Source organism: Tursiops truncatus, chromosome 16 (assembly GCF_011762595.2).
Source record: "Tursiops truncatus isolate mTurTru1 chromosome 16, mTurTru1.mat.Y, whole genome shotgun sequence".
Lineage (NCBI taxonomy): Eukaryota > Metazoa > Chordata > Mammalia > Artiodactyla > Delphinidae > Tursiops > Tursiops truncatus.
This window is the reverse complement of record NC_047049.1, coordinates 36881714-36909415: the sequence shown is the minus strand read 5'-3', so window position 1 is coordinate 36909415 and position 27702 is coordinate 36881714. Positions and strand designations below refer to the sequence as shown.

Genomic DNA, 27702 nt, shown 5'->3' with positions numbered 1-27702 from the left:
GTTGCATTTCAAGTCATGATTAATGTGCCTCCAGTTGAGAAATTTCTGGTTTTCAAGTCATGATTAATCTGCCTCCAGTTGAGAAATTCCTGGTTGCAACACGTTCTGGGCTGTATCAAACAGACCATGCTCTATTGACAGCTGTCTCTGAAAGGAGCTGAAATCTATCTGAAGCTCCCAGGACTTGAAGACAGATGCCCGGAGACTTCAGAGGTGGGTAATGACTATTGATCTATTTGCAGAGTCTGTGAGACATGGAAAATATTTGGAGGTACAGAACTTTGTTTGTGAGGAACATCGTGTTTTGATAGCAAAACATAGCAAGAGTAGAATGTGACCACTCCAGATGGAGAAGATATACTGGAGAGTTTTCCAGTCATGTTAAGAAGAGTTTTCCCTTTCAGAAAGCTGTAGCAGTTAACAAAGCAGACGTTGCTATTTTTGAATCTCAGTGAGAGGTGATATCACATATCGATACCTGGAAATACTAGTGAAAGATACTTTTAAGAATTTAAGAGATCTTTCTTTGGGATTGCATCTAGGACTTTGAGAAATAATATTTAAATAATGTTTTTAAAAATGTTTAGCGTTTTCAAAAAGCCCTTTATTGTCTCATTCCAATGGCCTTGAGCCTGAATATTCTTTCTTAGGAGCAAGGTCATCTGCAGGGAAATGTGGCAGGAATTGGCAGGAATCACTGTACTAAGTGATATGCCTGCTGATGGACCCTTATAATTTGTGAAGTACCTGCCGTTTCCTTCCTGCTGCTTCATAATGAATAGCCTTGCTGAGTGTTGTGTGAAAAAGTGGTTCATATTAATGTTGATGTTATTTAAGAGTACATGCTCTTCCAGTCCTCATAATTGCAGACCAGCATTCAAGTCTAGGGAGATGAGGATGAGCCAACCTGATGGACTAATATCCCCCGGCCAAGACGTTGAGAGATCAAATGATTGTCCTTTAATTCTATATATCAAAGTCAAAAGGTTGGTATTTTTTGTTTGGTTGCTTTTACAATACACTTATTCTTTTTTTTATTATTATTATTTAAAAAAATTTTTTTTTTTTTTGCGGTACGCGGGCCTCTCACTGTTGTGGCCTCTCCCGCTGCGGAGCACAGGCTCCGGACACGTAGGCTCAGCGGCCATGGCTCACGGGCCTAGCTGCTCTGCGGCATATGGGATTCTCCCGGACCGGGGCACGAACCCATGTCCGCTGCATCGGCAGGCGGACTCTCAACCACTGCGCCACCAGAGAAGCCCTTTTTTTTTTAATACTTATTCTTTATTTTCTGTTTCCAGAATTAAGAAAGAAGTTGTCGCCAGATTTTCCTCATGTCTGAAAAAGATATATAATCACATATATCAAATATATAGTCACTTTAGCACACAACACTTCAGGCAGGAAATATGATAGTGTGGAATTAAATTTGGGGATAGGAATATGATATTAAAGGAGTCATTTTACTATAAAGCAGCTTGCTTTAATATTTCTTCATTGGTGTATCTTACATCTAAAAAAAATTGAAGGACATTTTATTTCCTCCACAGCTCTTCTTTTGCTATTTATTTTATATTAAAATTTTTAACGCAGCAATCTTTCAGAGGCTATTTTGCCAAGCAGAACAAGTGCTTCTTCCTTAATATTGTAGAAGAGCCATGAAAATTAGTGCCTTCTAGATATTTGCTATTTATTTTTCTTTTCTCTTTTGTGTCTGTTCTTCCCCATTCACCCTGGTACTCCTTTGTTTTCTGATGCCTCTGGGTTTGGAGCACAGAGCAATAGCTCTGGGCTCTAAAAAGTCTCTCAGTGCTATTTGAAGATCCTATCACAGCTGCCTACTCCTTCCTTTGATACAAAAATACTTAATCCTCAAATCTGAAATTTTCAGGCCTGGACATCTGATTGTGCAATCATTTCCTTTCTTTCACTTGTTCACAGCCTCATTAATCTTCCTGATTCATTAACTCTTTCACTCTGTGGTTGGGGGAATTCAGAAAACAGAGAAGTAATTTAAATCTAGATTCTGATTAACTTTGCTACCAATAGTTGTGTAAACTTGTGAGTCACTATACTTTGGTAACAGATGAGAATATCAGAGTTTTGTGAAGGATGCTGAGGTAAGGGCAAGACAGAATCTAAATGTTTGTAAACACCCTAATCAGTTTTAGATTAAAAGTGTCAGCTAGAAAGAGAAATTGTGTCAGAGGCCAAGATATTTTAAATGATAGACAGCAGGCTTCTGGCAAACCCAGTTATTTGTGTCACTGACAAAAATCTCATTATTAAGAAAAACTATGAGGAACTGCCAAAATGGTTATAACAAGGTGGAAATACTAAAACTTGTGGACTTTGCCCCATAAGCTTCTAGAAGCTTTATTCAGAGTTCACTGCATTTAAATTTACAGCTAATTATTTCTAAGTATTCTTATTTAGTGTAAGTATATTATTATATTTTATATCATAAATATTCACTATAATAAATATTTTAGTATATTTTTATTGTGAGAATAATTCAAACTAATAAAGTCATTGAGGGAAATATGTAACCAAGAAGTAAATTAGTAGAAGAAGGAAAATTGTTATTCCTACTATTTGGATATAACCATTATCATTTTGCAGTAATTCTTCCAGAGTTTCTGAAGATCATACTTTTTTGATTTGCTTATTTGTTTGAGATATTCAAAAAACAAAGTTGTAGTTGCTTAAAATTTGGTTTTACTACTATAAGCCCAAACAAATTTTGCAAAACTCTATAAATGTTTACATATTTTTAGGCTGACGTATGAAAAATTTTTATCATAATTCTAAATAGTTTCAAAGGATGTACTTTAAGGTATCTCACAAATATTGCCAGTTTAAATTGAAATTGTTATACAATTTAAAAAATATATTCAATAGAGTAGTTTTTTAATATCTAAGTTATCCATTGAAAACAATATTTTAATTAATGGATTAAAATTTTATATCCTTTGCTTTCTTATTGAATTCATATTTCCATTCCACTTTTTTCTTACAGGTGTTTTATATATTTCCATAAATATATATTCTAGTGTCATTTATTTATATGCTTAAAAAGTCTTTTATTGATCAATTGATCTTTCTTCTCTGGAACTAAAAAGTGGATATACATTAAAATTTAAATTGTTTTCACTTCTTATAAGGTTGCATTTTTCTTTTAATTTTTTAATGATTTGTCTTTGTAATTTTTATTAGAATACAGTTGGTCAAAGGATCATAAATATATTAAAAGTTCAATGAATAATTATTAAGCATTAAAATCAAATTTTAGTAGCAATGAATCTCTTAATGACATGAATGAAACATTTCCTTTTAATTCATACACCCAATGACAATTATTATTTATTCACAGATGACACAAAATTTAGAATCAATTCTTTTCCATTTATTTGACAGATGTAAATTGCTGAAAAACCATGTTTACCTAATGCCATTCAGCTCTGAACTTTTCGAAGCTCTGTATCACAAATCACAGTGATGCATCTGCAAAAACAATTTTTAATGATTTACCTCCTAACAACTCAAGTAGATCTTTTTTCAGTGTTTTGAAAGCAAAGAATTAGAAACTACAAGATTTGCAGAGATAGTTGCTTTTGAAAAAGGATTGATACTTGATTAAACTCTCCTTTTCCCAATACCCATGTCAATATTGTGAAGTGTTCCTTTGTGAGGGGCCTCGGAATTTTTTACAACCTGGGACAATTCACCATAGTTAAGATTCAAAAGAGGAGAGAGCTTCACCTTACCTTTGTAAAGTAGTTAGAAAACAAGAACCTCCTTGAAGTTAGAAATCTCGGGCCATATGAATTTTAGGAGAGAATATATATGAGAGTAAAAGATCTAGAATTTGATTTTTTAAAAACTAGTTATGTGTGTATGTATTTGTGGAAAGTCTTTCCATACCCTAGCATGAAGACTAACCCTTCCTCCAAACAATAATTTTTTTCCCCATTTAACATACTATTACAAGTTTGTTTTCATGTTATTATATAGTCTTCATATACATTTTAATGGCTTTATCTACAAAAGTTAATTAACATAGTTTATTTAAGCAACACTTTATAACTAAAAATCTGTTTTTAATTTTTTATGATAAATAACAAGCATTAAAGTAATTTTATACAAAGGGCTCTCCTCCACATTCAAACTGAGAATTTATCCTCTTAGTATAAACTTATTGAGCAGAACCTCTGGGACATAAGATAAGGATGTTCTTAAAAACTCTGTAAATATAACAACACTGTTCTTAGTATTTTGGTGTTTTTTTTTCTTAATTGTAACAATTTCTTCCTTAAATATTTTTAAAATAAATTTATTTATTTATTTTTGGCTGTGTTGGGTCTTTGTTGCTGCCTGCAGGCTTTCTCTAGTTGCGGCGAGCAGGGGCTACTCTTCCTTGTGGTGTGTGGGCTTCTCATTGCAGTGGCTTCTCTTGTTGCAGAGCACAGGCTCTAGGTGCATGGGCTTCAGTAGTTGTGGCACGTGGGCTCAGTAGTTGTGGCTTGTGGGCTCTAGAGTGCAGGCTTAGTAGTTGTGGCACACGGGCTTAGTTGCTCCGTGACATGTGGGATCTTCCGGACCAGGGCTCGAACCCATGTCCACTGCATTGGCAGGAGGTTTCTTAAGCACCACGCCACCAGGGAAGTCCTTTTAATTCACTTTCATCACAGTGTATAATGAATAGAAAAAGAAATAAATATCAAACTAGAATTTCCCAAGTGTATTCTTTGGAAAATATGGGTCAAGTTATGTTTAATTGGTGTTATTCAAATGATAAAATTCTAAGAGCAAATAAAACTATGGAAAAGTAAATTAAATAAGTTAAACAGAGTCTTGATTGCAGGACCATATTGAGTCTTAATTATGATATTGTAATTTAAGACTCTCCAAGCAAGTCATGTATATAGCTTGTATATATACATATATATAGTCTAAAAAACATATATTTATGTCTAAATATTGTAATGTATGTTTTCCATGAGTTCTTTTTACAAATAGCATCTTATGAGAGTCATGTTTTATAGGAAAGCAATGTGAAATGCTTTAGAGTAATAAAGCAATATAGTCTGTGTAGATTATATATATATATATATATATATATATATATATATAAACCTATAATAAATAAATCTATATTGATTTAGTCTGGGTTCTTGAAGATAAGGGTCTCCTCTTTAAGGACTAAAAGTCCCCTGGAATTTACGACGTCTTCTCTCTTCTTAGTCAAACATCCATATATACATTAGTGTGAATCAGCAGGAGGTCAATGTAGGATGCATTCATCAGGAAGCTATCCTAGAAACAGGTCAAAGAGATTAGAGGATTGTTGGAGTATCATTAAGTAGAAGTGCCGGAATCAGGTGGATTTACCCAACAATGATAATAAATAATGTGAGGCTCAGATCAGGCAGAGCAGGTAAACATGTTACAGAGTCCAAGCTCACTGCTCGCCACACGACAGGCCAATAAATCGGGAGCCAAGGTATTGAGGCAAGGAACAGCGACTTTATTCAGAAAGCCAGGCATCTGAGAAGATGGTAGACTAGAGTCCTAGAGAACCATCTTACCAGGGTCTGGATGCTAGCTTCTTTTATAGAACAGAGATGGGGGAGGTGAGCAGGTAAAGTAAAAAGGCCACAAGTCTTGCATAATATCTCCTGGTTTCACCAGACTCAGGGAGGGGATGTGTTAATTTCTTCTTTCCTGCAGCCATTCACAGGTGGGCAGGGTCAGGATGTTTCCCTGTGAGGTGAACAAAGGTAGTTTAGTTTAACATTCAGGCAGAGGGGGCAGGGTTCCCTGAGACAGGTCATTATGCATGCTTATAGCTATAGACAACATCCTTTCAGTGATTACAGTAACTTGCAACAAAAGCAACAGAAAGCAAAGGTTAAAGTAAAAGAAACAGATCCAACATGGAGTCAGATTTGTTCTTCCCTATTACAAACACACGCCTAGAAAGCACAGGTAAGCACAGCCCTGGTGAGAAGTGCTTGAACAAAGCCTGTTTGGTTAGAACATGCTACTCTTTAGAAAATATAACACAGAGACACCTCTTGCCTGGGTGTGTCACCTTTCCACACCCAGATCCATTACACAGAAGAACAAAACAAAGGTAGCTGAATGGGCTTTATGTCATGGCTGCAAAATACAAAGTGTCATGACTAGTACACATTCTTGTTCCATCGCTGGGGACTAGACTTCAGCTCTTCCTATAAGCAGCACACAGCCCTCCTCCCTGCATCATTACAAACCACACAAGCTCTCCAGCCTGCCCTTCGAGGGTCAGATCTGCTCTAACTCAGGGGTCCCAGGGTCACTTGCCAATGATTGTAACCCAGAGGCCTCAAGTATCAATCACTCAACAGATGTTGGAGCATCTAAATTGTAAATGTCTTGAGAGAAAAGACTAATTTTTTTAAATTGCCCTACTACCTTCCTGTAATATACAGACCTGAACTAAGGTATTAATCAGCTCTCGCTGTCAAAAAGAGAGTAGCAATGCAGTGGGGTAAAATGAAAGCAGGCAAGAAAGATATGATACAAAATAGTGAGTCAATTTGGGATAGTCTTTAAGATTAAATGATGTACTCATTCTCTCTTTCATCCATCTGTCTATTTGGCAAACATTTATAGGAAGTGTCGACTAAAAGATATATACACAACCTAAAAGTTGAGAGTTATGTTTTATTGAGTGGGCATACTGAGGACTTCAAGCCCAAGAGGCAGCATATCAAGTAACCCTGAGAAAACTGCTCCTAGGAGGCAAGGGGGGAGGTAGGATATATAGGAGTTTTGCAACAAAGAGCAGGTAGTAGGAACAAAAGAAACTGTTAATGAAAGAAAACTAGACCTCTCAAGTTAAGGAATTTAGAACGTTTCTATTTATGGGAAGATGCAAGAGTCTGGACTCACTGAAATCATTCCTTTGATATGCACCTCAGCTATCTGGGGCCAGGATCCTGTGTTTTCACATGCTGAGTTTCCTCAGGGCTCACTTTTGGAGTGGCTGCAGTCTGATGCCTGCTAGATGGCAGGTATTCTTTGTTTCCTTCCTGAGTTCCCTCAGGACTCACCTGCTTGCCATTGAAGGGCTGCAGTCGCTGATGACTGTGACATCCTTTGTTTACTGATATGGCAGGCAATAATACTTCATTTCTCGAAACCTTCATGCTGGGTCTCAGAGAGACAAAAGTGAGAATGAAACATTTTCTCCTCTCAAGGAATCCAGTCAGTCTGTCTTTCACAGGTTGGGAATGCACATGAATCCCTTGAAATGAGGGTTTAAAATGCAGATCCCTGGCCACACCCCCATAGATGCTCATCCGGTTTGGCTGGGGTGGGTTCTAAAAGTCTATATTGATTTTAATGGTGATTATGATCGCTGTGGTGTATAGGCCACAGGTAACACCAACCAGGTGCTTAGCAGAGAACCCTAGTATGTCTATTCTGAATGGACTGAGTGGTTAAGAGCATGACGATTCAGAGCATTTCCTTTAGAGTCAGACAACCTGAGTTCAGATCCTGCCTCCATCACTACCTCTTTGACCTCAGGCAAATGACTTGAACTCAAGACCAGGTTTCATTGGAAATAAAATTGGAATGATATTTCTTATCCCTTGGGATTATTTTGAGAATAAAATGAGATAATCACAATCATGTCTGATACTTTACTTGGCACATAATAGGTGCTCAAAACAAGTTGTAATAGTAACAATAATTATTGTGGTGGTATTATTATCACTACCATATTATAATAGAGTTTCACCAGAATTTGGCTATATTAATCAATATTAGTTATATATAAATATATTACATTAATATAAAATTACATATGTACTACCTAATTCATATATAGTTAATCATATTAATTATGGTAACATAATTAACATAAATTAATTATGTTAATACATATAGTCAACAGAGATTATGATAAATCCAAGAGAGGAGCTCATGGAATTTTCTGTAACAGAATAGTGAAGGCATAGTCTGAAAAATCCTTCCATTTCCTACAGGGTGAGATTTGCCATCTCTCTTATATGTTAATTTGATATAAAAATCTATTCAAAATGTAGAATTGGAGCAATTTGACAAAGAAAGAGAAAAGAAAAAAAGGAAGTAGGGGAAGTGGTGTTGAAAGCACAGAGAAGAGAGAGAAGTGACTATTCTGCTTTACAGAACCCCACAGTAGACATTAAGCGCTTCGTATCTGTGAGCTCCACATAGAAAATATTCAGAAAAATAATTTCAGAAAGTTCCAAAAAGCAAAACTTGAATTTTCCATGTGTTACAACTATTTACATAGCATTTACACTATATTTACAACCATTTATATAGCATTTACATTGCATTATAATACTTACATATTATAAGTAATAAAGAGATAATTTAAAATATCAGGAGGATGTGGATAGGTTATATGCAAATACTATGACAATTACATAAGGGACTTGAGCATCTGTGGATTTTGGTTTCCATGGGGGAGGAAAGTGGGGGAGTTCTGGAACTGATCTCACCCGGATACCAAGAGAAGACTACGTATATACACAATTCTTATTTGCCTGGCCTAAGCAAACGCATAATCCTGTCATAAGGGCATTTGCTTTGGAGCTAAACTTACTTTGGCTTAAATTTTGTCTTTATCTCTTTCTAGAGGAAAATAAAACAGATTAGCAGATAGCGTGTTTTCTAACGTAATTTGAAGATCTTCATTTTATATAGTAGTTAATGGGAAGTCTCCTGCAAAATGTCCCCCTCTGTTACTTTTGCAGTTGTTTGTTTTTTTTTGTTTGTTTGTTTGTTTGTTTTTAACATCTTTATTGGGGTATAATTGCTCTACAATGGTGTGCTAGCTTCTGCCTTACAACAAAGTAGTTGTTTGTTTTTAAACTGAAGTAGTTTCAAAGCCAAATGAGGAAAAAAAAAAGCCAAATGAGGAATACATGTCATCTTTTTCCCCCCATAATTTTCACAATTTTCTATTTGAAAAATAACTTCCTTCTTATGATAAATAAATACTGGATATAGAAAATTTAGAAAGTATGGAGAATTCTTTAAAAATGAGAAAATAATCACCCAAATAGTTACCACCTAGATATAACCATAATTAAAATTTGATGCTTAGTCCTTTTTTTTCTCGTTATATTTTGTTATCAAAATGTATGTACAAGTGACATTGTTTTGCCCTTAATATTATATGATAGGAATTCACATATCACACAAAAACATAATACTTGGTGACTGAATAATTCCTTTCTTCTTTCCCCATAATTTATTTTATCAATGTCTTATTTTGGCAAATTTCCCTATGTTAAGATAGACAATAAGGGATAATTTTATAAATGATGCTTGTATATATATTTTTTTCTTTTGGATAGACTTTTGGAAATAGAATTATACTGAGTGAGGGGTATAAATATTTTAAAATTCACAATGCATGTTAATAAATCTCTTTCCATTAAGGTTGTGCCAATGCTCACTCCCACCATCAGAAGAGTACTAATTTATCTGATAACTAGAGATACTAAAGGTGCTTTGATTAATACATTTGCCATTACATTTTTCTGTGAATTATAAATCTCCTTTTGTTTGATTATCTATTGGAGATTTAATTGATGTTGGTTTCTTCATTTCTTCTTTCCTCGTTTTCTTCTTTCATTTTTTTCTTACCAAAAATTCACCATTTCAGATTTTTCATGGGATGAGTCTTGAATAATTAAGTATATTACTTGTTAAGACACAACCTAGAAACATCTTTCTACTCCCTCTCTCAGTAGTGTTATAGAAAGATTACACTGAGTTTCACTTGTAGAATTCTCTTTGATGACAAATATATTAATATTTCCTTTCCCAGGCAGATTCCAAATGTGGCAGCTTTTAACAGCAACATGCTGGATGCTTCTTCTTGGACCTATATATGGTAGTCAAAATGAAGGAAGCTCAACAAATCCGGAAGCTAATATGAATATTGTAAGTCACTCATTAAGGAAAAAAACTAAGAGAAGGAATTATTAAGCTATTGTCATTTTAGATGCAATTGGTATGCCTGTCTAGTTTTTAAAAATTCTGAACTGATTAAATTTGTGTTTCCTCCCTTGTCCCTTGGCATAGCTAACTAACCAAAGAATTGAAAGACCTGACCCAAATTGGGGCAGTAATACTTCCTTTGCTGGTAGTTTGAACTACCATCTCATGGTGGTTTCCTGAAGAGAAGGTTCATGAGTTCCTACTGATGATCTCTATGGAGTATACTTGAGCTCTTCCGGAGGCTCTTTCTAGAGCAGTTCCTTTAATTTGTGAACTATATCCATGTACATTTTCAGTTTAGTAAGCCAGATTTGGTTTGGGTTGCTTATAAACAAAAGTGTCTTAACATGCAGGAATTCATACCAGAAGTGGACTGGAATAAAGTGAAACGGAACAGATCTAGGCAAAAAACAAAAACAAGACAAATGACAAATGTTTGCTAAATGCTTCATTCCAATGGAAATGTACAATTTCTTGTGTACGTTGTGCACCCTGAAGTCCTCACCCATACCCAAGTTTGTATTAGAACTTTAAGAATGGAACTGTCGATGTTTTTTAATTAGTGTCTCTTCTTGTTTCTCTCCCCAAAGTATCCAGCAGGTACTCCTAAGCTTCTACCACACTACTGAGCTCACATTCCATGAAAATATTTTCCTCCTCCTTCCACATTCACAGACACTTTCTTCCTCCCTGGTCTGGCTGCTTTTTGGCTATTCTCTAATGATAAGAAGAATAATAAACATTTATAGAGCACTTACTGTGTGTATAATCATCACAACATATCTGTGAAGAGATACTATTATTATCTTTATTTTGCAGTTCAAGTAAATGAAGCACAAAGGAGTTAAGTAACTTGCCCAAAGCTGCACAGCTAATAAGAGGAAGAGCTGGAATTCAATGCCATACAGCTTGTCTCTAGAGTCTGGGCTCTCATAACCAGTGCTTTATATAGCTGCACAATATGTGCACACCTCTTGTGAGTGCCCGGCCTGGGAAAATGCATAATCCTATCATAAAAGCATATGCTTTGGTGCCAAACTAACTTTGACTTAAATTTTGTCTTTGTCTCTTCCTAATGTTCAGTCTTGGACAGATTATTATTCTCCCTGAAATTCAGTTTTCTCAACTATAAAATGGATATAATTCTATCTCAAAGACCTGTTATATGGATTAATAAAACAAGGGGTATTAACCATCTTCTATGTGGAAGATGACCAATAAACGGTAGTTCTCCTCTTCCTTGTATATCTGTGGATGAGGTATCTTCTATTTTTACCCCTTTAGATCCACTCTCTAGTCTTTACACCTTTCTTTCTGCCCTGTAAGAACTAGGTCAGTTAAATTCCTTTGACCTTTGGTTTTCAGTTCAGTTCAGCCAATGGACATATTGAGCAGGAGATCAGAAGGTGGGAGAGGAGCGAGACCAGATGGTTTACTGCCCTGGTTCCGTCCATAAGGTCATCTTGGGCAAGTTGCCTCCCTCTGCTAAAGGTCACAGCCCCTCTCAATATGGCCCTCTTTACTTGACTTTCTCATTCAGGGTCTTGTAACCACTCTCTCCCATCTCCCTTCAGGTCTAAGGTTGGTAACAACTCACTTGTTACTAGCCATAGGGTTCTGCACAATGCCGTATGGTTTCCTTCGTAAGATGAACATGCCATTTTCCATCAAACATTTGGAGAGTGAACTAGAGTGCATTAATAATACCAGGCCAAGAAAACCAGCATGTATGGAAACCCACCACCTTGCCTTACCCATGCCTTTGCATGCATCCTCCTTTTAAAACCCTCCTCAAGTTATCCTGATTTTCCTGCTACATTCTGTTCCGATACAGAGATGAACAGTAGGTTGTGACTTAAAGTACTATATTGAAATGTGGGTATAAAAATCAAGAGATTACATCATGAGGTATACCTTTCCGTTTCCTCTTTTTAGAGCCAGATTATTTCCTACTGGGGTTATCCTTATGAAAAATACGACATTGTGACAAAAGATGGTTATATCCTCGGAATTTACAGGATTCCTCATGGAAGAGCATGTCCAAGAACAGGTGGGATTTATTTCATTATGAAAGCAATAGTGCCTAAGGAGAGATTCCTGGATGCGACGATAGCAGCAGGGCAGCTTTTATTCTGAAATAGAGCCTATTCTCTTCCATAAGTGGAGGCAAATCATCACCACCACCTCTACTATTTCATTTGCGTAACACTTTGGAGTTTTTAAAGCATTTTCACATACACTATTTACTCTTTCCTTTCCTCCATCACTTTGTCCTCTTTCCAAACAAACACAGAAACAAAAGAAAACTTGGTCTTACTCTAGAGATACCACTTTCCAGGCTTAAAAACCAAAACTTTAGGGTCATTTTAGTACTTTTCTCTCCCACACTTCCTATACACAGCCAATAACCAAGACCTATCAATTTTGCCTTCCAAACTTCTCTCTAATCTGAAAACTCTCAGCTTCAATATTGTTCAAGTCCAGGCTTCAACTTCACCATTATCTTGTGCTCCAGCTACTACAACAACTTTCTAACTGGGATTATTTCATTTGTAATTAGTTCTCTATGCAAGTCACTGGGATTTTATTTTTTAAAGTAAATCTAACCCTATTAGTTCTATACTTCAATGCAGTTAGAGCCATTTCTAGCTCCCTACAATATAGGTTGATACCTATAGAGAAGAGAGGAATCCACTTGGCAAGAACTGTTTGCTTTCTTCTCTCATTTCTTAGCTCCTTTTTTTCTTTGGAGCATTGTATCACGAAAATTTCCAGTATCAGAAGGGTTAGTTATTTAAAGAGACAATCTAGATTTTAAAAAAGAGAGAGAGGTGGAACGGTGCTGTTCACTTTACAGAACTGACCATCCCCTAAAATGACTCCATTACCTTTGGAAATACTCACAAGAACTTTGTTTCCACAAACTTTTATCTTATCAGTTCTGCCAGGTAGCTGCCAAAAGGCATGCGATGAAAGCTGTCTCTGCAATGAGAAGCTGCCTAAGGGCTCAGATTAGAAAGGGGCTATGGATCGTGACAGCTCTTTGGCTGTAATTTAGCAGAATTAGTAACACCTCTTCTTTCTCTTTTTCCTCAAAAGATGGATTAATGGATATAAACTTTATCCTCACTTCCAGAGGGCGGAGGCTTTCTGAGAGGCCAATCTAGCCTACTCAATCTCAGGAAACTGGTCTAGCTCCAAAGGTGACCTAAGGGAAAGTCCTGGGGTACCAACACAGCATCACAGACCATTTATAAAAGACAGAAATATCCTAGTCACTTCTCTTTCTCTTCTCTGTGTTTTCAGCACCACTTCCCCGTTTCTTTCTTTTTTTCTCTTTCTTTAGTCAAATTGTTCCAATTCTACTTGTGAGTAGGATTTTTATGTCAAATTAACAATTTTACCTTGTGTAAATTTCACTTAAATCCTTGCATTTTGCTTTCTGACAATGCAAATTAACTAGCATAATGCCAGGCATTCAGGAAACATTCAATAAATGGCACTTTTATTGTCTTTGTTATTATCTTGGAAAAACCTTAGTTTTGTCACCAGATGCCTTTTGAGAAATAAAATGTCGTTAATGTGAGTAATTGTAGAGCAGATATTTATTGTGCTGGACAGAATTTTGTGTATTTTAATTCTAATTTAATTCTTATAACTACACTATAAGATAGCAATTTTTATTATTCCCCATTACAAAATAAGTTAACTAAGGCACAAAGAGGTTAACATGTAGCAGAAGAGATTTTAAATCAGGGCAAGCTGACTCCAATAGCTGTATAACAATACAATACACTGCACATAATTCCGATTTTGCAAAGAGAAAAACAAGACACAGAGAAGATAAATAACTTGCCCAGCTTCAGAAGTAGTTCAAAACCTTAGAACCTCGGCTTGCCTGGTGCCAAATTTCATCTCTTAACTTTCCTTCTGTATTGCAGGGAGTCAGGAAAAAGAATTTTCTTGTAAGCACCAAGGAAGTTCATATAAAAAACTCCTGTTACTTGTATTTTGCAGCTGCAAAGCCTGCTGTGTATCTGCAGCATGGCTTAATTGCATCTGCCAGTAACTGGATTTGCAACCTGCCCAACAACAGCTTGGCTTTCCTTCTGGCAGATGTTTGTTATGATGTATGGATGGGGAACAGCCGGGGAAACATCTGGTCCAGAAGACACGTGAAATTGTCAACCACATCACCAGAATACTGGGCCTTCAGGTAAGGGGACTACTACCAATGAATAAAGTGTGTACGTTGCTCATTTATATGGATGACTGCTCTTTGAATTTTCCCTTTCCGTCCAAATGCACACTATGGAATCTACAAGAAGGAAATGGACATTTCTTTTTCTACACAGGTTTTCTTCACAAGCTCTGAAGAAATGCCCTTATTATTGCTTCGAGAGTTGTTTTAAATACTCCACTTGGCGTGTGTGTATGTAAAGTATATACGCAAGAAAAAAAAAAATCAAGATGCAAAGGTCAACTTTAGAAAGGTTAATTCCAGGACCATCATATTGTCAGTGTGCACCCCAGAAATTTACTTGGTACCCTTACTAAAGAGGAAAAATGAAACTGATCAAGAAATGGGACCAGAAACAAGGTTCTGGTTGAAAATCCTGGGAAACAGACATTCATGATAAGCCAAGATGAGCCAAGCCCTTTAGCATAGAGGACACTCCAATTCACTGAGCAGTAAAGGAACTCGACCCTCCATAGGCTGGTGGTGCTGAAATCTGTCCCTGGAGCTGAGTTGCCAGCAGCCCCTGTGGACGCTGTCTTCCTTAGAAGTTAGGCCAGCTGAGTCACAGAGGCAAACACGGCACCTGTAGTGGAGCTAAGAACCATTCCTTGAAGGTCACTAAAGCTGTTTGTTCCTTGGCCTCATTCCTGGAAGCCAATTTGCATTCCCTAATTCCACACTCCAGGGCAGTTGTGTCATGGCACAATTGCAAATAACATCGTGATTCCCTAGATGAGTGTTTTCCCAACTACATACAGGAAAGAAGCACCTGAAGTGCTTGATAAATATGCAGATGACCAGGTCTCTTCCCTGGACATTTTGATTCAGTCTGTCTGGGCTGAAGTCTGCAAGTCTCTTTGTTTTATTCTGTTTTTAAAATAAGCATTCCGGGTAACTTTTCTTTTCAAGGGAGTTTGGTAAATCTGCTATAGAATTAAGTGAAAAGCCTCTGGAGGCTTTTGCAAGTCAGATTTTTCTGATTTCAGTTTCTTAACAAAGTTATTCTTGCAATCAAGGTGATATCCTCAAAAGTTGCACAGACGCATGATATCACGTATTGATTCCAGTATTACATTTAACAAAAGCTAAACATCTAGGTCTGCAATGAATATGTTTAAGTATTGCAAGCCTAAAAATGAGATGGGTTTTTTTTCCCAATGTTGTTGTTCTTTTTCTTTGGCAGTTTGGATGAGATGGCTAAATATGACCTTCCAGCCACAATCAATTTTATCATAGAGAAAACTGGACAGGAGCGACTCTACTATGTGGGCCACTCCCAAGGCACCACCACTGGTGTGTTTGGGGCAGGTGTGATCTGAGAGTGTCAGGGGATCTTCTTCATATTCACGGAAGGGGTCAGGATTTCTTCCCTCTGTGCAGTCTCTAGCTTGGGGACTCTGAGCTGGGAAACAATCTTGTCTGGCTGGCTTCTGAAGAGCAAATAAATAAAGTGTGGATTACTTAGGGATTTTCCCCCCAGGACTAGATCTGGAGATTGATGGATAAGCCTGAAAGAGAAACAATTATTTATCTATTCATTTGTGTACCCAACAACACTTGACAGACACGAGGTTAGATACTGGGGAACCAAAGATAAATAAATATGGTATGTATCTTTCCCTTAAAGAGCTCACAGTCTAGTGAGGGACACTAAAAAAAAAGCAGAGAATTACAAATCTCAGTGATTATATGTCACAACCAGTGCAACTTTTAGTCAGTTCCCAGTGGGTGCTGGGATAGGCTAGATGTGTGTGGGTGAGCTACGTTGGCAGTGCCATAAGGCACTCCATTCTATTCACTGTTCTCTGTTCAGCTAGAGACCTTGACAATACCAACAGCATTTACACCAGTTATTTGAGAGCATTGTCATCCATATTTTACAAATGGCTGAACTTAGGAATCCTTTCTAATGGTGATAAAGCCAATTAGAAAGTGTGTGTGTGTGTATATATATATATATATAATCTAACCTTCAAAAGAATTATTCTATAAGGATTCTATTTTCCATATTTATAGATAGAGAAAACTGAGACTTATACAGGGGAGGTTAAGTTGCCCAAGTTTTCACATAGCTAGCAAATGGGAAGCCAAAATTATAGCCCAGTTTTGTCTGATACCAAAGACTATCGTCAAGCTAGAATGGCCCTTGGAGTTTACCTAGACATGCCCCACACTGTATGTTATTTTTTTTTTTTTTTTTTTTTTTTGCGGTACGCGGGCCTCTCACTGTTGTGGCCTCTCCCGTTGCGGAGCAACAGGCTCTGGACGCGCAAGCTCAGCGGCCATGGTTCACGGGCCCAGCCGCTCCGCGGCATGTGGGATCTTCCCAGACCGGGGCACGAACCCGTGTCCCCTGCATCGGCAGGCGGACTCTCAACCACTGCGCCACCAGGGAAGCCCCCCACACTGTATGTTTGAACCCTTTCTGCAACATTCTCTATAAGTAGATTTGCATCCTTCAGGGACAGGAAACTCACTTTATTCCGAATTAGCCAGTTCCACCTTCAGAAATTGAAAAATCCTTCCCTAAAAATGGTACTTACTCTGAGTTTCTTTGTTTTAGTTTTTAAATATAACTACTTTTACTATAATTTAAAGTGAATTAATAATTGTTCTAAATCTATGAATTAGCATCTTCTTCCCTTTCAGCTTTCATAGCATTCTCTACTAATCCAGAGCTGGCTAAAAGGATTAAGATATTTTTTGCATTGGCTCCAGTCACCACTGTGAAATACACCCAAACTCCTATTAAAAAATTAACAACTCTTTCCAGAAAAGTAATCAAGGTATGTGACAACTTTCCCCCAAGTTTAAATCTGTAGTAACTAAAACTAGCCCTATTTCCATTGATTTCAAGAGAAGACAGCTTGAGACAAATAACATTTTACAAACTTCTAGGAATGCTCGAGGTACACATGTAGGTTTACTGATAATGTACAATTTTGCCAACAGGGTTCAGGGTGCTCACTCTGCTGCCATTCTACCCTGCTGTCTTCATTTTTAACTTAGGGGCTTGTCTCTCATGTCATTCCTCAGTCACAGATACAGCAAGAACTGATTTGATTGATTGATTGGTTTAATCTAGTAGGTTAAATTTCTCTCTGGTGCCCCCTAGTTTATCAAGGACAGTATAGTGTAGTGGTTGAGATCACAGCATGTGATTTTAGGGTGCCTGTGGGTAGAAATGAACTCAGGGTCTCCCTACTCCACTATTTTGCCTACTCCCCTCTGCACTAGTGCGTTTTAAATGTGACCTATTATCTACACAGCAGTTCTACTTAGTGCATATTAATTTTCTATTTTATAGTTGAAGAAATTCAAGATAATAGAAATTAAATTTATTTAATAGATTTTAATTAATTTCTATTCAATTAATTTCTATTAAATAATAGAAATTAAATACTTTCCTAAGGTATAAGAGACAGAGTCTAGAATCAAACCAAGGCAACCCTGACTCCAAAGGCTTACCAATTTCCTACGGGGACTAGTTTTTTAGGGGAAGTCCCAAAAAACACTCCAAGTAAAAGATCTTGGGGAAAAGCTTGATGGTGTCTTAAATCGATCTTGCAGATGTTGTTTGGTGACAAGATGTTCTATCCTCACATATTTTTTGACCGATTCATCGCCACCAAGGTGTGCAACCAGAAGATATTTCATCATATTTGCAGCAACTTTCTATTTACTTGGAGTGGATTTGACCCAAAAAACTTAAATATGGTACGTGTAAGTAGTCAGATCCAGGAAAGCAATTGTTTTGTTGCACAGAGGTAAGGAGAGTTCATTCTACATTGCATGGAAACCACATTTCAAAGTCTCCTTTTTGTCTCCTGGAAGGTAGCTAGCATGTTTACGGCTTCCAACCAAAGCTGAGAGTCCACCTGCTTTAACAGGAGGATTTGAGAAGTCTCTGCCGCTGAAAATTCTCACCAATTCTTGTTGTTGGACGAAGTGTCACCATTAAAGAGTCCTTCACTTAGGCTATGGTTTTGAAATTTATCTTGCTATGCCTGAGCCCTATCTCAGACCTACTGATGCAGAATTTCAGGGAGTGAGCCCAGCCATCTAATTTTTAACCAATTTTCTAATTTCATAGGTGATTTGGACATAGTCATTTTGTGAACGACTTATGTCTTTTATCCAAAGGGGTAAAGGAATGGCTCTTCAATAACAGCTACAGACTCACTGTTCAAGTGATATTGAGAGGGGTAATTGTTGAGGTTCTTATCAAGTCCTTTCCAACTTAACTGAGAGCCTTTCCTTTCTTAGCTACCTCTAACTGACCTGAAGGGGTGGGAGGGAGAAAAAGACGAAGCTACTGTCCCCAGCTAGAGTGCAGACAGGTTTGAAAGCAGGGGTGGGACAAAGTTGAAGTTGGTCTCCGTCTGTCTCACAGACTTCTGCCTAGACCCTTGCCTCCCTCAGTAGCTAGTGGTGATTAATATTTTCCTTGATTTCAAGCAAGATTTATAAAAGGCTGTTTATGCAAAGCACGCCTTAGCCACTGCCTTTCACATGACTTTCTTACTTTCTCGATTTACTAGGGAAACCATGCTTGCCTTTCACTTAGATAGAAGTGTACCGTGTAGAGCTAAGTAAAAAGACCTTTAAGCAAACTCAATAGAGACAATTTCAAAAAACACCCTCTCAACATGGCCTAAGAGTTTGCTAAAGAAAGACTTCACAAAATGACATCCTAGAACATTCGTCGGATGCCCTCATTGTACATTTATATAGTCAGATTGCCCATTTTCTCTCGCTGTTGTGGACTGGATTATAGAATATTACTGTGCCTGCAAGGATGTTTACTTTAGTGGAGCATAACCAGGGATACATAAGTAGAGTTTGTAGAGCTTTCAAAAATTACACATGTCCAGAACTCAACCCTAGAGATTTTGGTATTGTTTCATAAGTTTGGGTAGCTCATAAGTAGCTATATTTTTTAAAGCTCCAAGATCTTTCAGATACTCACTCTGGTGGAAAATAACTCCCTTGTATACTAAAGCAAACAAAATGCTGTTGGAAATATTTAAAAATTAAGATTTTTTTGATTCAAAAAGAAATCTAATCATTAATAGAGGTTTAAAAAAAAATAGAGGTTTAAATACTGGATGGATTATGTCCCACAAACTGTCAAAGAGTCCTGCAGAACATTTACCAAATTTTTAAGAAGGCATGATAAAACATTCAGATCTGTTCTCAATCTTTCATGATGAACAACTTTCTGGGAATGTCCCTTAGGACTTATCACAGGGTGAAGGAGAAGATCACTGGGGATTTTATCTCTTGACTGTCTATATTCTTAGACCTGTCTGAGGTGAGGCTGGAAAGAAAAGGTACATTACCTTTTGTCTTTGACCAGCAGGATGCCCTCTGTGGGCTTTACAAAGATACTGCCCAGGACAGAAGTATGGAAATGAGGGAGAAAAAAGTTCTTAAAGATGGGCTTCTTCTTTGGTTAATATGTCTTTAGAGGGTATGGTACATGTTTATTCCTTGAGAGAGAGAGGGGAGAAAGAGAGAGAAAAAAATACTCAGATTTACTTGTGGTGTGATTATATGATTAGCCTTCAGGTAAGAATCTTTTTACTTTGCAGAGTCGCTTAGATGTTTATTTGTCACAAAGCCCTGCGGGAACATCTGTTCAGAATATGCTGCACTGGGCCCAGGTACGTGCTCCCTGTTCCTGATATGACACGCACATATCTCTGCAAGATCCCTGAGGAGCACTCCCAAGAGAGCTCACTGCAGGGTTTTGCAGGTTCTGCTATTGTCAGGTGGATGTTTCAGGTGGATGTTTCTGGAATCAGCATCAACTCATGTTGATTTCCTTTACTCCCGTCTATTCTCCATGTCCTCTGTATCTGGTGTTTGGGTTCCCAGGTATTCTGACTAAATTCTGACCTTTAGATTACTCTGAATTGCCTTTTTTAGGAAAAGCTTGTGTTTCCTCTTTTGCAAAATCATTAGCTCTAAAAGAGCTTTATATAACATAATACAGGCTATTCCAAAAAGATCTGTTTATCCTCTAATTGGGATATGGGCAATTTCAGAGTGTGGAAATATTGCTTAATTCAGAGGAAATTAAATGTTAGAGAGGGATTAAAATAGATTGTTTCTGTTTTTACTCTCAGTTTAAGGGTTATGTTTTTTTTTTGTTACTATATTACTCAATATTTGGCAAGTCAAATTCTGTTGGTATAGCTTTCTGAGCCAAGTATGTATGAGTGTGTGTATGGGGGGAAAGGTCTTCCCAAAGTTTTAATATTTAATTACACATTTTGAGTTTTAAATACTTTAAAACATTTAATAGGGATCTGAGATCCCTAGGAATTTGAATTTTAACCTACACCCTGATAAATTTGTTCCATGCTTTAAAGTTGAGAATCACTGCTATAGGTAGTCTGAAATACTAGTTGAGGATTTCTGAAATTCTTTGAAGAGTTCCACCCCCAGAAGATAAGCCTTCAAGTTCCTACAGGAAGAAAGATATTCTGGACACAGAGCCTCCTACTGGTGAGGAGACAGGTAGACTGTGATAGGCATGCCTTTCCAGGAAATACAACTTCAATTTCACATTTATTGAGCACTTACTATGTGTCCTTGTTGTCCAAATATACGATTTAATTCTGTCTCATTCTTTCTTATGAATTCTCATAACAATCTTTCAATGAAGGCATTGATTTTCCCATTCTACAGATGTCATAGCCAACCCCTTACACACCTCACAGCTGACTCTTCTTAAAGATATCTCTTCTCCTTTGACAGAAAGTTCTCTTCAGAATAGAAATAACTGGGCGTGGGGAGATAAAACACTTGGTCATAAGTTATGTAGAGAGCTAAGGCACAGATGATGATGATAGTGATGATGGTAGTAATATAAATAAAAAGAGTGATTTCTTGACCATTCCCAGGTGCTACATGCTTTTTATGCATTACCATATTTAATCTTCACAACCCTATAAGAAGAATGTTATTGTCATTTCCATTGCACAGATGAGACAATAGGTTTATAGAAGTTACATATCTTGCCTGGATCACAGACTTAATAATCCATTAAGCTTGGATTCAAACAAGGTCTGTTTGATGCTAGAACCCAAGTTCCTAACTGTACACTCTATTGCCTCTCATTGCTGAAAACCTACAGAATTTCAACAGCTGCAGACTACTGCCTCTGTCAATATAAATCACGATGGGAACCATTTCAAACACAAAATCAGAACGAAATCAATGTGAAAAAAAAATCTGAGATTCAAGTTAAGGGGAAAAAAAAATCCTTGGAGTAGTCTGAGAATAATTTAGTGAAGTGCTTGAGGTAAAGGTAAAAATTATCTGTCTCCTCAATCCAACATGGGTAGCAAATAACAGAAAAAGGATCCCCTAGAAGTATTAATGCTTCTACTCTAATATCTGAAGTCTAAAATTTAAAATGAAAACAGGTTACATACGCTGTCTCAGACACTCAGTCCATGGCCAAATTACTGACAACATGGCAGGCTGCTTGGCTCTACAGACAGGAGACAGACAGACAGAGGCTATACCTCAGAAAGCCCTGAGGGTGTTCTTTGAGTGAGCATTCCTTTCAAAAGTAACAAAAATGTTTAAGAATAAGGAATATAATCATAATATCCTAGACCATCTGACAAGGATGATACGGCATAAAGTTTTTAAATAATAATAGCAGTCATTTTTTAATGTAGGAAATGTATAGTTGGTGCCTTTTTAAAATATATATAAATTCCTGAAGCCAGGATATTCAAGAATCATTCAATTTAGCATCTTTCAAACATTTTCTATGTATACAACATTGTAATATTTAAAGCCATCACTGCTTGAGGATTTTTGTTGGAAAAGTATAGAGGGGAAGAAAGGATTGTAAGTCAGTTCCGTGAATTAGTATCAATTTTTATCATTTTTATTATTTGACTTATTAAACTTTATTGACTTTTAGCTCATGTGCTAAAGAGTGGGACATTATGTCAAACCATTTTATAAATTTTTTGTTAACTGTCTTTAAATGTATGTTGTTTTCTTGCATCATTTTAACATGTTTATTATTTTTATCTTATTATAGGCTATTAATTCTGGTCAGTTCCAAGCTTTTGATTGGGGAAACCCTGATCAGAACATGAGGCACTTCCACCAGGTATAATATCAACAATAATCAAACAATTGCATACTGCAAATGAATTTAAAAAATAGTATCTACTCATCAAGCACCTACTAGGCCCCATTCACTATGCCAGATATTTTGTATAGATCAGATGTTGCTTATTGGGTTCTTACCATGTGCCATAACATTATTTTTGATCCTCAGAATGACCTTCCAAGGTAAATATTATTGTCTCTATTTTTCTAGAAGCTCAGAGAGTTTTAGGTAAATTGTCAAAATTATTTAGCTTATAAAGAACCAGAATATGACACAGGAGTTCGTGGATCAAAAGTCTGTTCTTCTTCCACTACACTTATTCCTTTTCAAAAAATAGAAATTCTCAGCACTTAATTAAGACCATGTTTTAAAGAAAGAATTAAAGATACATAATTTTGTTTCTGAAGCATATTCTCTGGCTTCTTAACTGTCTCTCATAAAATGAACTAACATTTTCCTAATAATTCTTTGGGATGTCATTTACTAGTCATTTTTTAAAAGTACATGAATTATTAGAGATATTCCAGACAGGAATATCACCTTTAAGGAGAAGCAGTCCTATCTGCCAGATAATGATATGTCAAAATATTTCTTGACATTATACATGAAGACTTTTGGAGCAAAAACTCTATATTAAAGCAAATAGGTGTTGTTGTTATTATTATTATTTTTTTTTTTTTCAGTATGTAAGGAAATCCAGTGATGGCTTTGGCCTCTTGCTGATAGACTGAGCTTAAATTAAACAAATAGTCATCAAAGATACATGGGTTTTTCAAATCAAGGATATGGACGGAAATTTGGAAACTTTTAAAAAATCAATTTCAGTGCCACCATAATAACTACAATAGTGAAAATGCATAATTTCAACTAGTGTGAAAAATCTGATTTTTCTCCTAAACTGCTATAGTTATATGTGTGTGGGGTGGTGTGTGCCCACACACACAAACTCACACACTGTGTCAAAGTACTATTTACTCTTGTAATTAACCAATTCCTTGTCCTAGCAAGAGTACATAGTTGCTTTAAGAAAAGCTTTTTAGATGATGGCCTTACCCTATAAGACTCAAATACCTATTTGAATGAGAGTTGAATCACAAGTATTAACTTCATCACTGTGCTTGCAGATTCTATCAAAATACATGGCCATTCAGGTTCAAATATGAATCTTTTGCTTGGAACTTTGGGGGAAAAAAAGAAAACCTAAAACAGACTGAGGGTGAACAATATACAAGTTTTAAACATCAGTAACCTTTGTCACAACTGTAAGTAAGAGCCCCATAAATTAGGCAGGTGTGATTACCAATACAATCACCAATCCTGTAAAACTAAGAAAGTAAAAAAATTATTTCTTGGCCAAAGGCCACCATATATCATTTGGATCTTGATCTTGATGTTCATTTTTGCTTTGCCATCTTCTGGGCTCCCCCATTCATTCTTAGCAGGGTATTAAATTATTGCAGTAAATGTATTCTCATTTCAGAGGCCCCTGAGACCCACTTGTGCCTTAAAACTTGCAAATATTTTTGCCACTCTGTGCTGTGTTGTTTTTCTATTCTTTATGTCTCTCCATCCTTGCATTTGAATATTTATGCTTTGTATTATTCTGCTGAGAAAACTGTCAAGTCAGGAAGAGCATGCCTCTTCTTTCATCAGTTGCACTTTTGCATTGGGGCCTTGCACCAGGCTTTTCTGAGTTCACCCTTCCCTCGAGTGCACTACTGGTCAGTGCTAATCTGCACTCATTTCCTTCTTTGCCATTCACATTGCCTTCTCATAGCTACACATTCCCATTTACCACTTGCTCCTAAGCCCAGGTCCAAGGCCTCCCAGTATTACAGGGTAGGGGAATTATACTTGATATATTTGGTAATGCAAAGACCCATCCAGTGACAGTGAAATGTGGAATGACTATACCAATGCGCTCTGCCTCATATCTCTCTACTAGGAGAACTCAAGGTGCAGAATCACCGAGTCAGGGGTCTCCCCCAGGCACATTTCTAGTCCTCTTAGAAACCTTTCCCTGGCCAATGTTACTGTTTCCTAAGGATTTATAACCTGGTCCATGTTACCTTTTCTTCCTAGCCTTGCTGCCAAAATTAACTATGGTGTATTAATCTCCTTGGGCTACCATAAAAAATCCCATAGACTGAGTGGCTTAAACCACAGAAATGTATTTCTAAGAGTTCTGGAAGCTGGAAGTCCGAGATCAATGTGCCAGCACAGTCAGGTCCTAGTGAGGGCTCTCTTCCTGGACTGCAGAAAGCCACCTTCCTCATGTGTATCCACATAGCCTTTCCTCTATGTGGTTGACGAGAGAGAGAGACATTAATCTCCCTCTCTTCCTCTTCTTATAAGGCCACAAATCCTATTGGATTGGGACCCAAACCTTATGGCCTCATTTAACCTTAATTACTTCCTAAAAGCCTTGCCTCCAAATACAATCACCTTGGGGTTAGGGTTTCAACATATGAATTTGAGGGGAACACAATTTAGTCCATAGAATATGCAACTCTTTCCATTGTAAGTAGCAGAAATCAACTTTATTTTATATTTTTAAAAAATGTTTTAGTTTTACTGAAATAAAAGGTATAGTGGTAAACGCACAATAGCCAGGAACTTATATACCGTTCTCAGGCTCTCTCTTTCTCTCTCCCTCTCAGTCTCTTTCAGTTCTGCTTGCATATGCTGTTTCCATTCTTAGGCTATTTCCAAGATAGTAGTACAATGGTAATGGTGTGTACCTAGCTCATGAAGCTTTTTTTAACTGCAAACTCAAAGAAAATGGCAATATTTTCTCAATAGCTCTGGTAAAGAGTTCCCGAGAGAACTCTGACCCAATTTTAGTAATGTGCCCATTGCTCGTACAATTATACTGCGGCCAGAAGAATGAAGGACTAATTGACCAGGACTGATAACCCTGGACCACTCTGGAACTGGGGTTTTGGGATTTGTTGAATCAGCACAAGAAAGGTTGTGTTACCAGAAAGAAGGGAAACTTGCCAGGGGATTAGCATCATAGCCACTCTATTTCTCTGTAATGGGCTGGCTCCTCTTAAACATTATTTTCAAACGTCTTTTTTGTACATTAGTCTCAATGCCCCCTAAAGAGTCTTCTCAAGTGTTACTAACTCCACTGAGCCCCAATTTCTGCATATAAGAAGGGGTATTTATATTTATTCTATCCAATATTTGTTTGAAATGGATACACTCTCAACCCAAGTGCTACTAGAAAGATGGTTCCCCCATAGAAATGAGAGCCTCTCTTACTCTGGGATCCTTTTCTTTTTTCCCAAAAGTGAAAATCAGGAATATAATGGTTGTCTTTTTTTAATCCACAATTCATATTATTGCACAAAGGTACTTTCAAATATTTTTAACATGTTAACGTTTATATATCATTAAGTATGTACTAATTGCACATTTTTAGCATTTGAAGAACTTGCTTAACAACTGACAGTTAACGTTACTTCTATAGTGTGGTTTTCTGTGAAAACTATTTTTCTCTCTCTTCAATTTTATTTAGCGTACACCTCCCCTATACAACGTTTCTAAGATGGAAGTTCCAACAGCAGTGTGGAGCGGTGGACAGGACCCTGTGGCTGATCTCAAAGATGTTGAGAATTTACTTCCTAAAATTACCAGGCTTATCTATTTCAAGTTGATTCCACACTACAATCATGTGGATTTTTACCTTGGACAGGATGCACCCTATGAAGTTTACCAAGACCTAATTAGATTGATGGAGGAATGTTTGCAAAATTAAATACATTTTCCTTTCCCTAAGGAAGCGGGTTTTTGTCATAAGAATGTGGAGCACAGACCCTAAGGTGACCCCTCCAATAATTTTCACCTCCCAGTGTCCATGAATTTGTGTAATCCTCTCCCCTTGAGTGTGGGAGGGACCTGAGACTTGCTTCTAGACAAGAGAATTGGCAAAGGTGATGGGATGTCACCCACTGATTACATTTTATTATGTAAGAATCCATCTTAGCAGACTGGAGCAAGAGATTCTCCTTGTTGGCTTGAAAAGGCAAACAGATATGTTGAGGAAACCCACATGAGAAGGAACAGTGTGTGACTTCTAGGATCTGCAGGTGGCCTCCAGCTGATAACCTGCAAAACATTGGGACTCTCAGTCATACACCTATGAGAAAATTAATTCTGCCTAAAACCTGGATGAGCTTGGAAGCCCATTCTTTCCTAGTAAAGCCTCCAGTTGAGAGAGCAGCCTGTCTAACACCTGGATTGCAGCCTGGTGAGACCCTGAACAGAGGACCTAGCTATGCCATGCTTGGACTACTGACCCATGGAAAGTGAGATAATAAATATATGTTGTTTTAAATCACTAAATTTGTGGTAATTTGTTATCCACGATGGTAATAAACTACTACAATTATTATTAATAATAAATTATTATTAATATCATTATTATTATTGTACCTCTGGTTAGAAGCTTGAGAAACCCAGCTTCTTATTTACATTATTTCCCTGTGTCTTATTTCTCTTGTCATGATGAACTTCCTTGAATACTTCTTGTTTTGCAGATCGCTAATGCTCCATTCTCTCAGTGTTTTGTCTAAGAGTCAATTTTGCATTTCTTTCTTTCTTCCTTCCTTTATTTCTCTTTCTTTCTTTATTTCTCTTTCTTTCTTTCTTTTTCTTTCTTTCTTTCTTTCTTTCTTTCTTTCTTTCTTTCTTTCTTTCTTTCTTATTATTGTAGTAATGACACAACGTGAGATTTACCCTCTTAATATATTTTTAAGTGGGTCCTCTACCCAGGGGTGCAGGCCTTGACTATACTGCATCTTCACCCCTCCTTTCTGTCTTGTTCCTTTTTTATATCTTTATTTGTGGAAAATATTTTCTGGTAGTTTTCAGGTCATTATCATTGACAGTTGTTCTATAAATAGTTGTATTTTGGTGTACCCGTGGGAAGAGTAGAGCTCAGGGTCTTCCTACTCTGCTATCTGGGTCACTCCCCCCTACAACATTGTATTTCTTAATCAGGTAGGGTTTTCTTGTTTTTATTCCTACATCTTAAAAATATTCTATCTTAATTTATAATTTATTTTCAGTAAGAGTCTCAAGGTACATCACCATCATTCTCACCAATCATATCAATTTAATACTTTTACTTTGATTTTGTATTTCATGTTCAGGAATCTGAACTAGCAGCTTCTAGAGGGGAGAACACTTTAACATGGAACCATTTTTCAGTTCCACTATAAGCCCACTTTGCACAGGACTTGGGGAGTCACAGTCTCCTTGG

At 37.0% G+C, this 27702-nt stretch overlaps 1 protein-coding gene and 1 long non-coding RNA gene across 6 annotated transcripts; one reads left to right on the top strand and one right to left on the bottom strand.

Annotated features, from left to right (window-relative positions):
* The first annotated feature begins 93 nt into the window (after positions 1-93).
* Positions 94-26783, top strand: LIPK (lipase family member K). Of its 5 annotated transcripts, none has more exons than XM_019939381.3 (10): positions 94-213; positions 9875-9990; positions 11983-12097; positions 14065-14263; positions 15471-15580; positions 16937-17073; positions 17858-18004; positions 19882-19953; positions 22359-22430; positions 25957-26783. In XM_019939381.3, the coding sequence occupies exons 1-10, from the start codon at positions 195-197 to the stop codon at positions 26194-26196; spliced, it is 1227 nt and encodes a 408-aa protein (XP_019794940.2). In that variant the 5' UTR covers positions 94-194; the 3' UTR covers positions 26197-26783. The 5 variants fall into 5 exon arrangements, with proteins under 5 accessions (XP_019794940.2, XP_019795196.2, XP_019795137.2 ...); XM_019939637.3 differs by having other exon boundaries at positions 142-213; positions 9879-9990; XM_019939578.3 differs by lacking the exon at positions 94-213 and adding an exon at positions 885-986.
* LOC141276821 (uncharacterized) lies at positions 5161-7691 on the bottom strand. The gene is made up of 2 exons (XR_012327000.1): positions 7098-7691; positions 5161-5763 (listed from the first exon to the last, which is right to left on the bottom strand). It is a non-coding gene; the product is annotated as an uncharacterized lncRNA (long non-coding RNA).
* Positions 26784-27702: the final 919 nt, after the last annotated feature.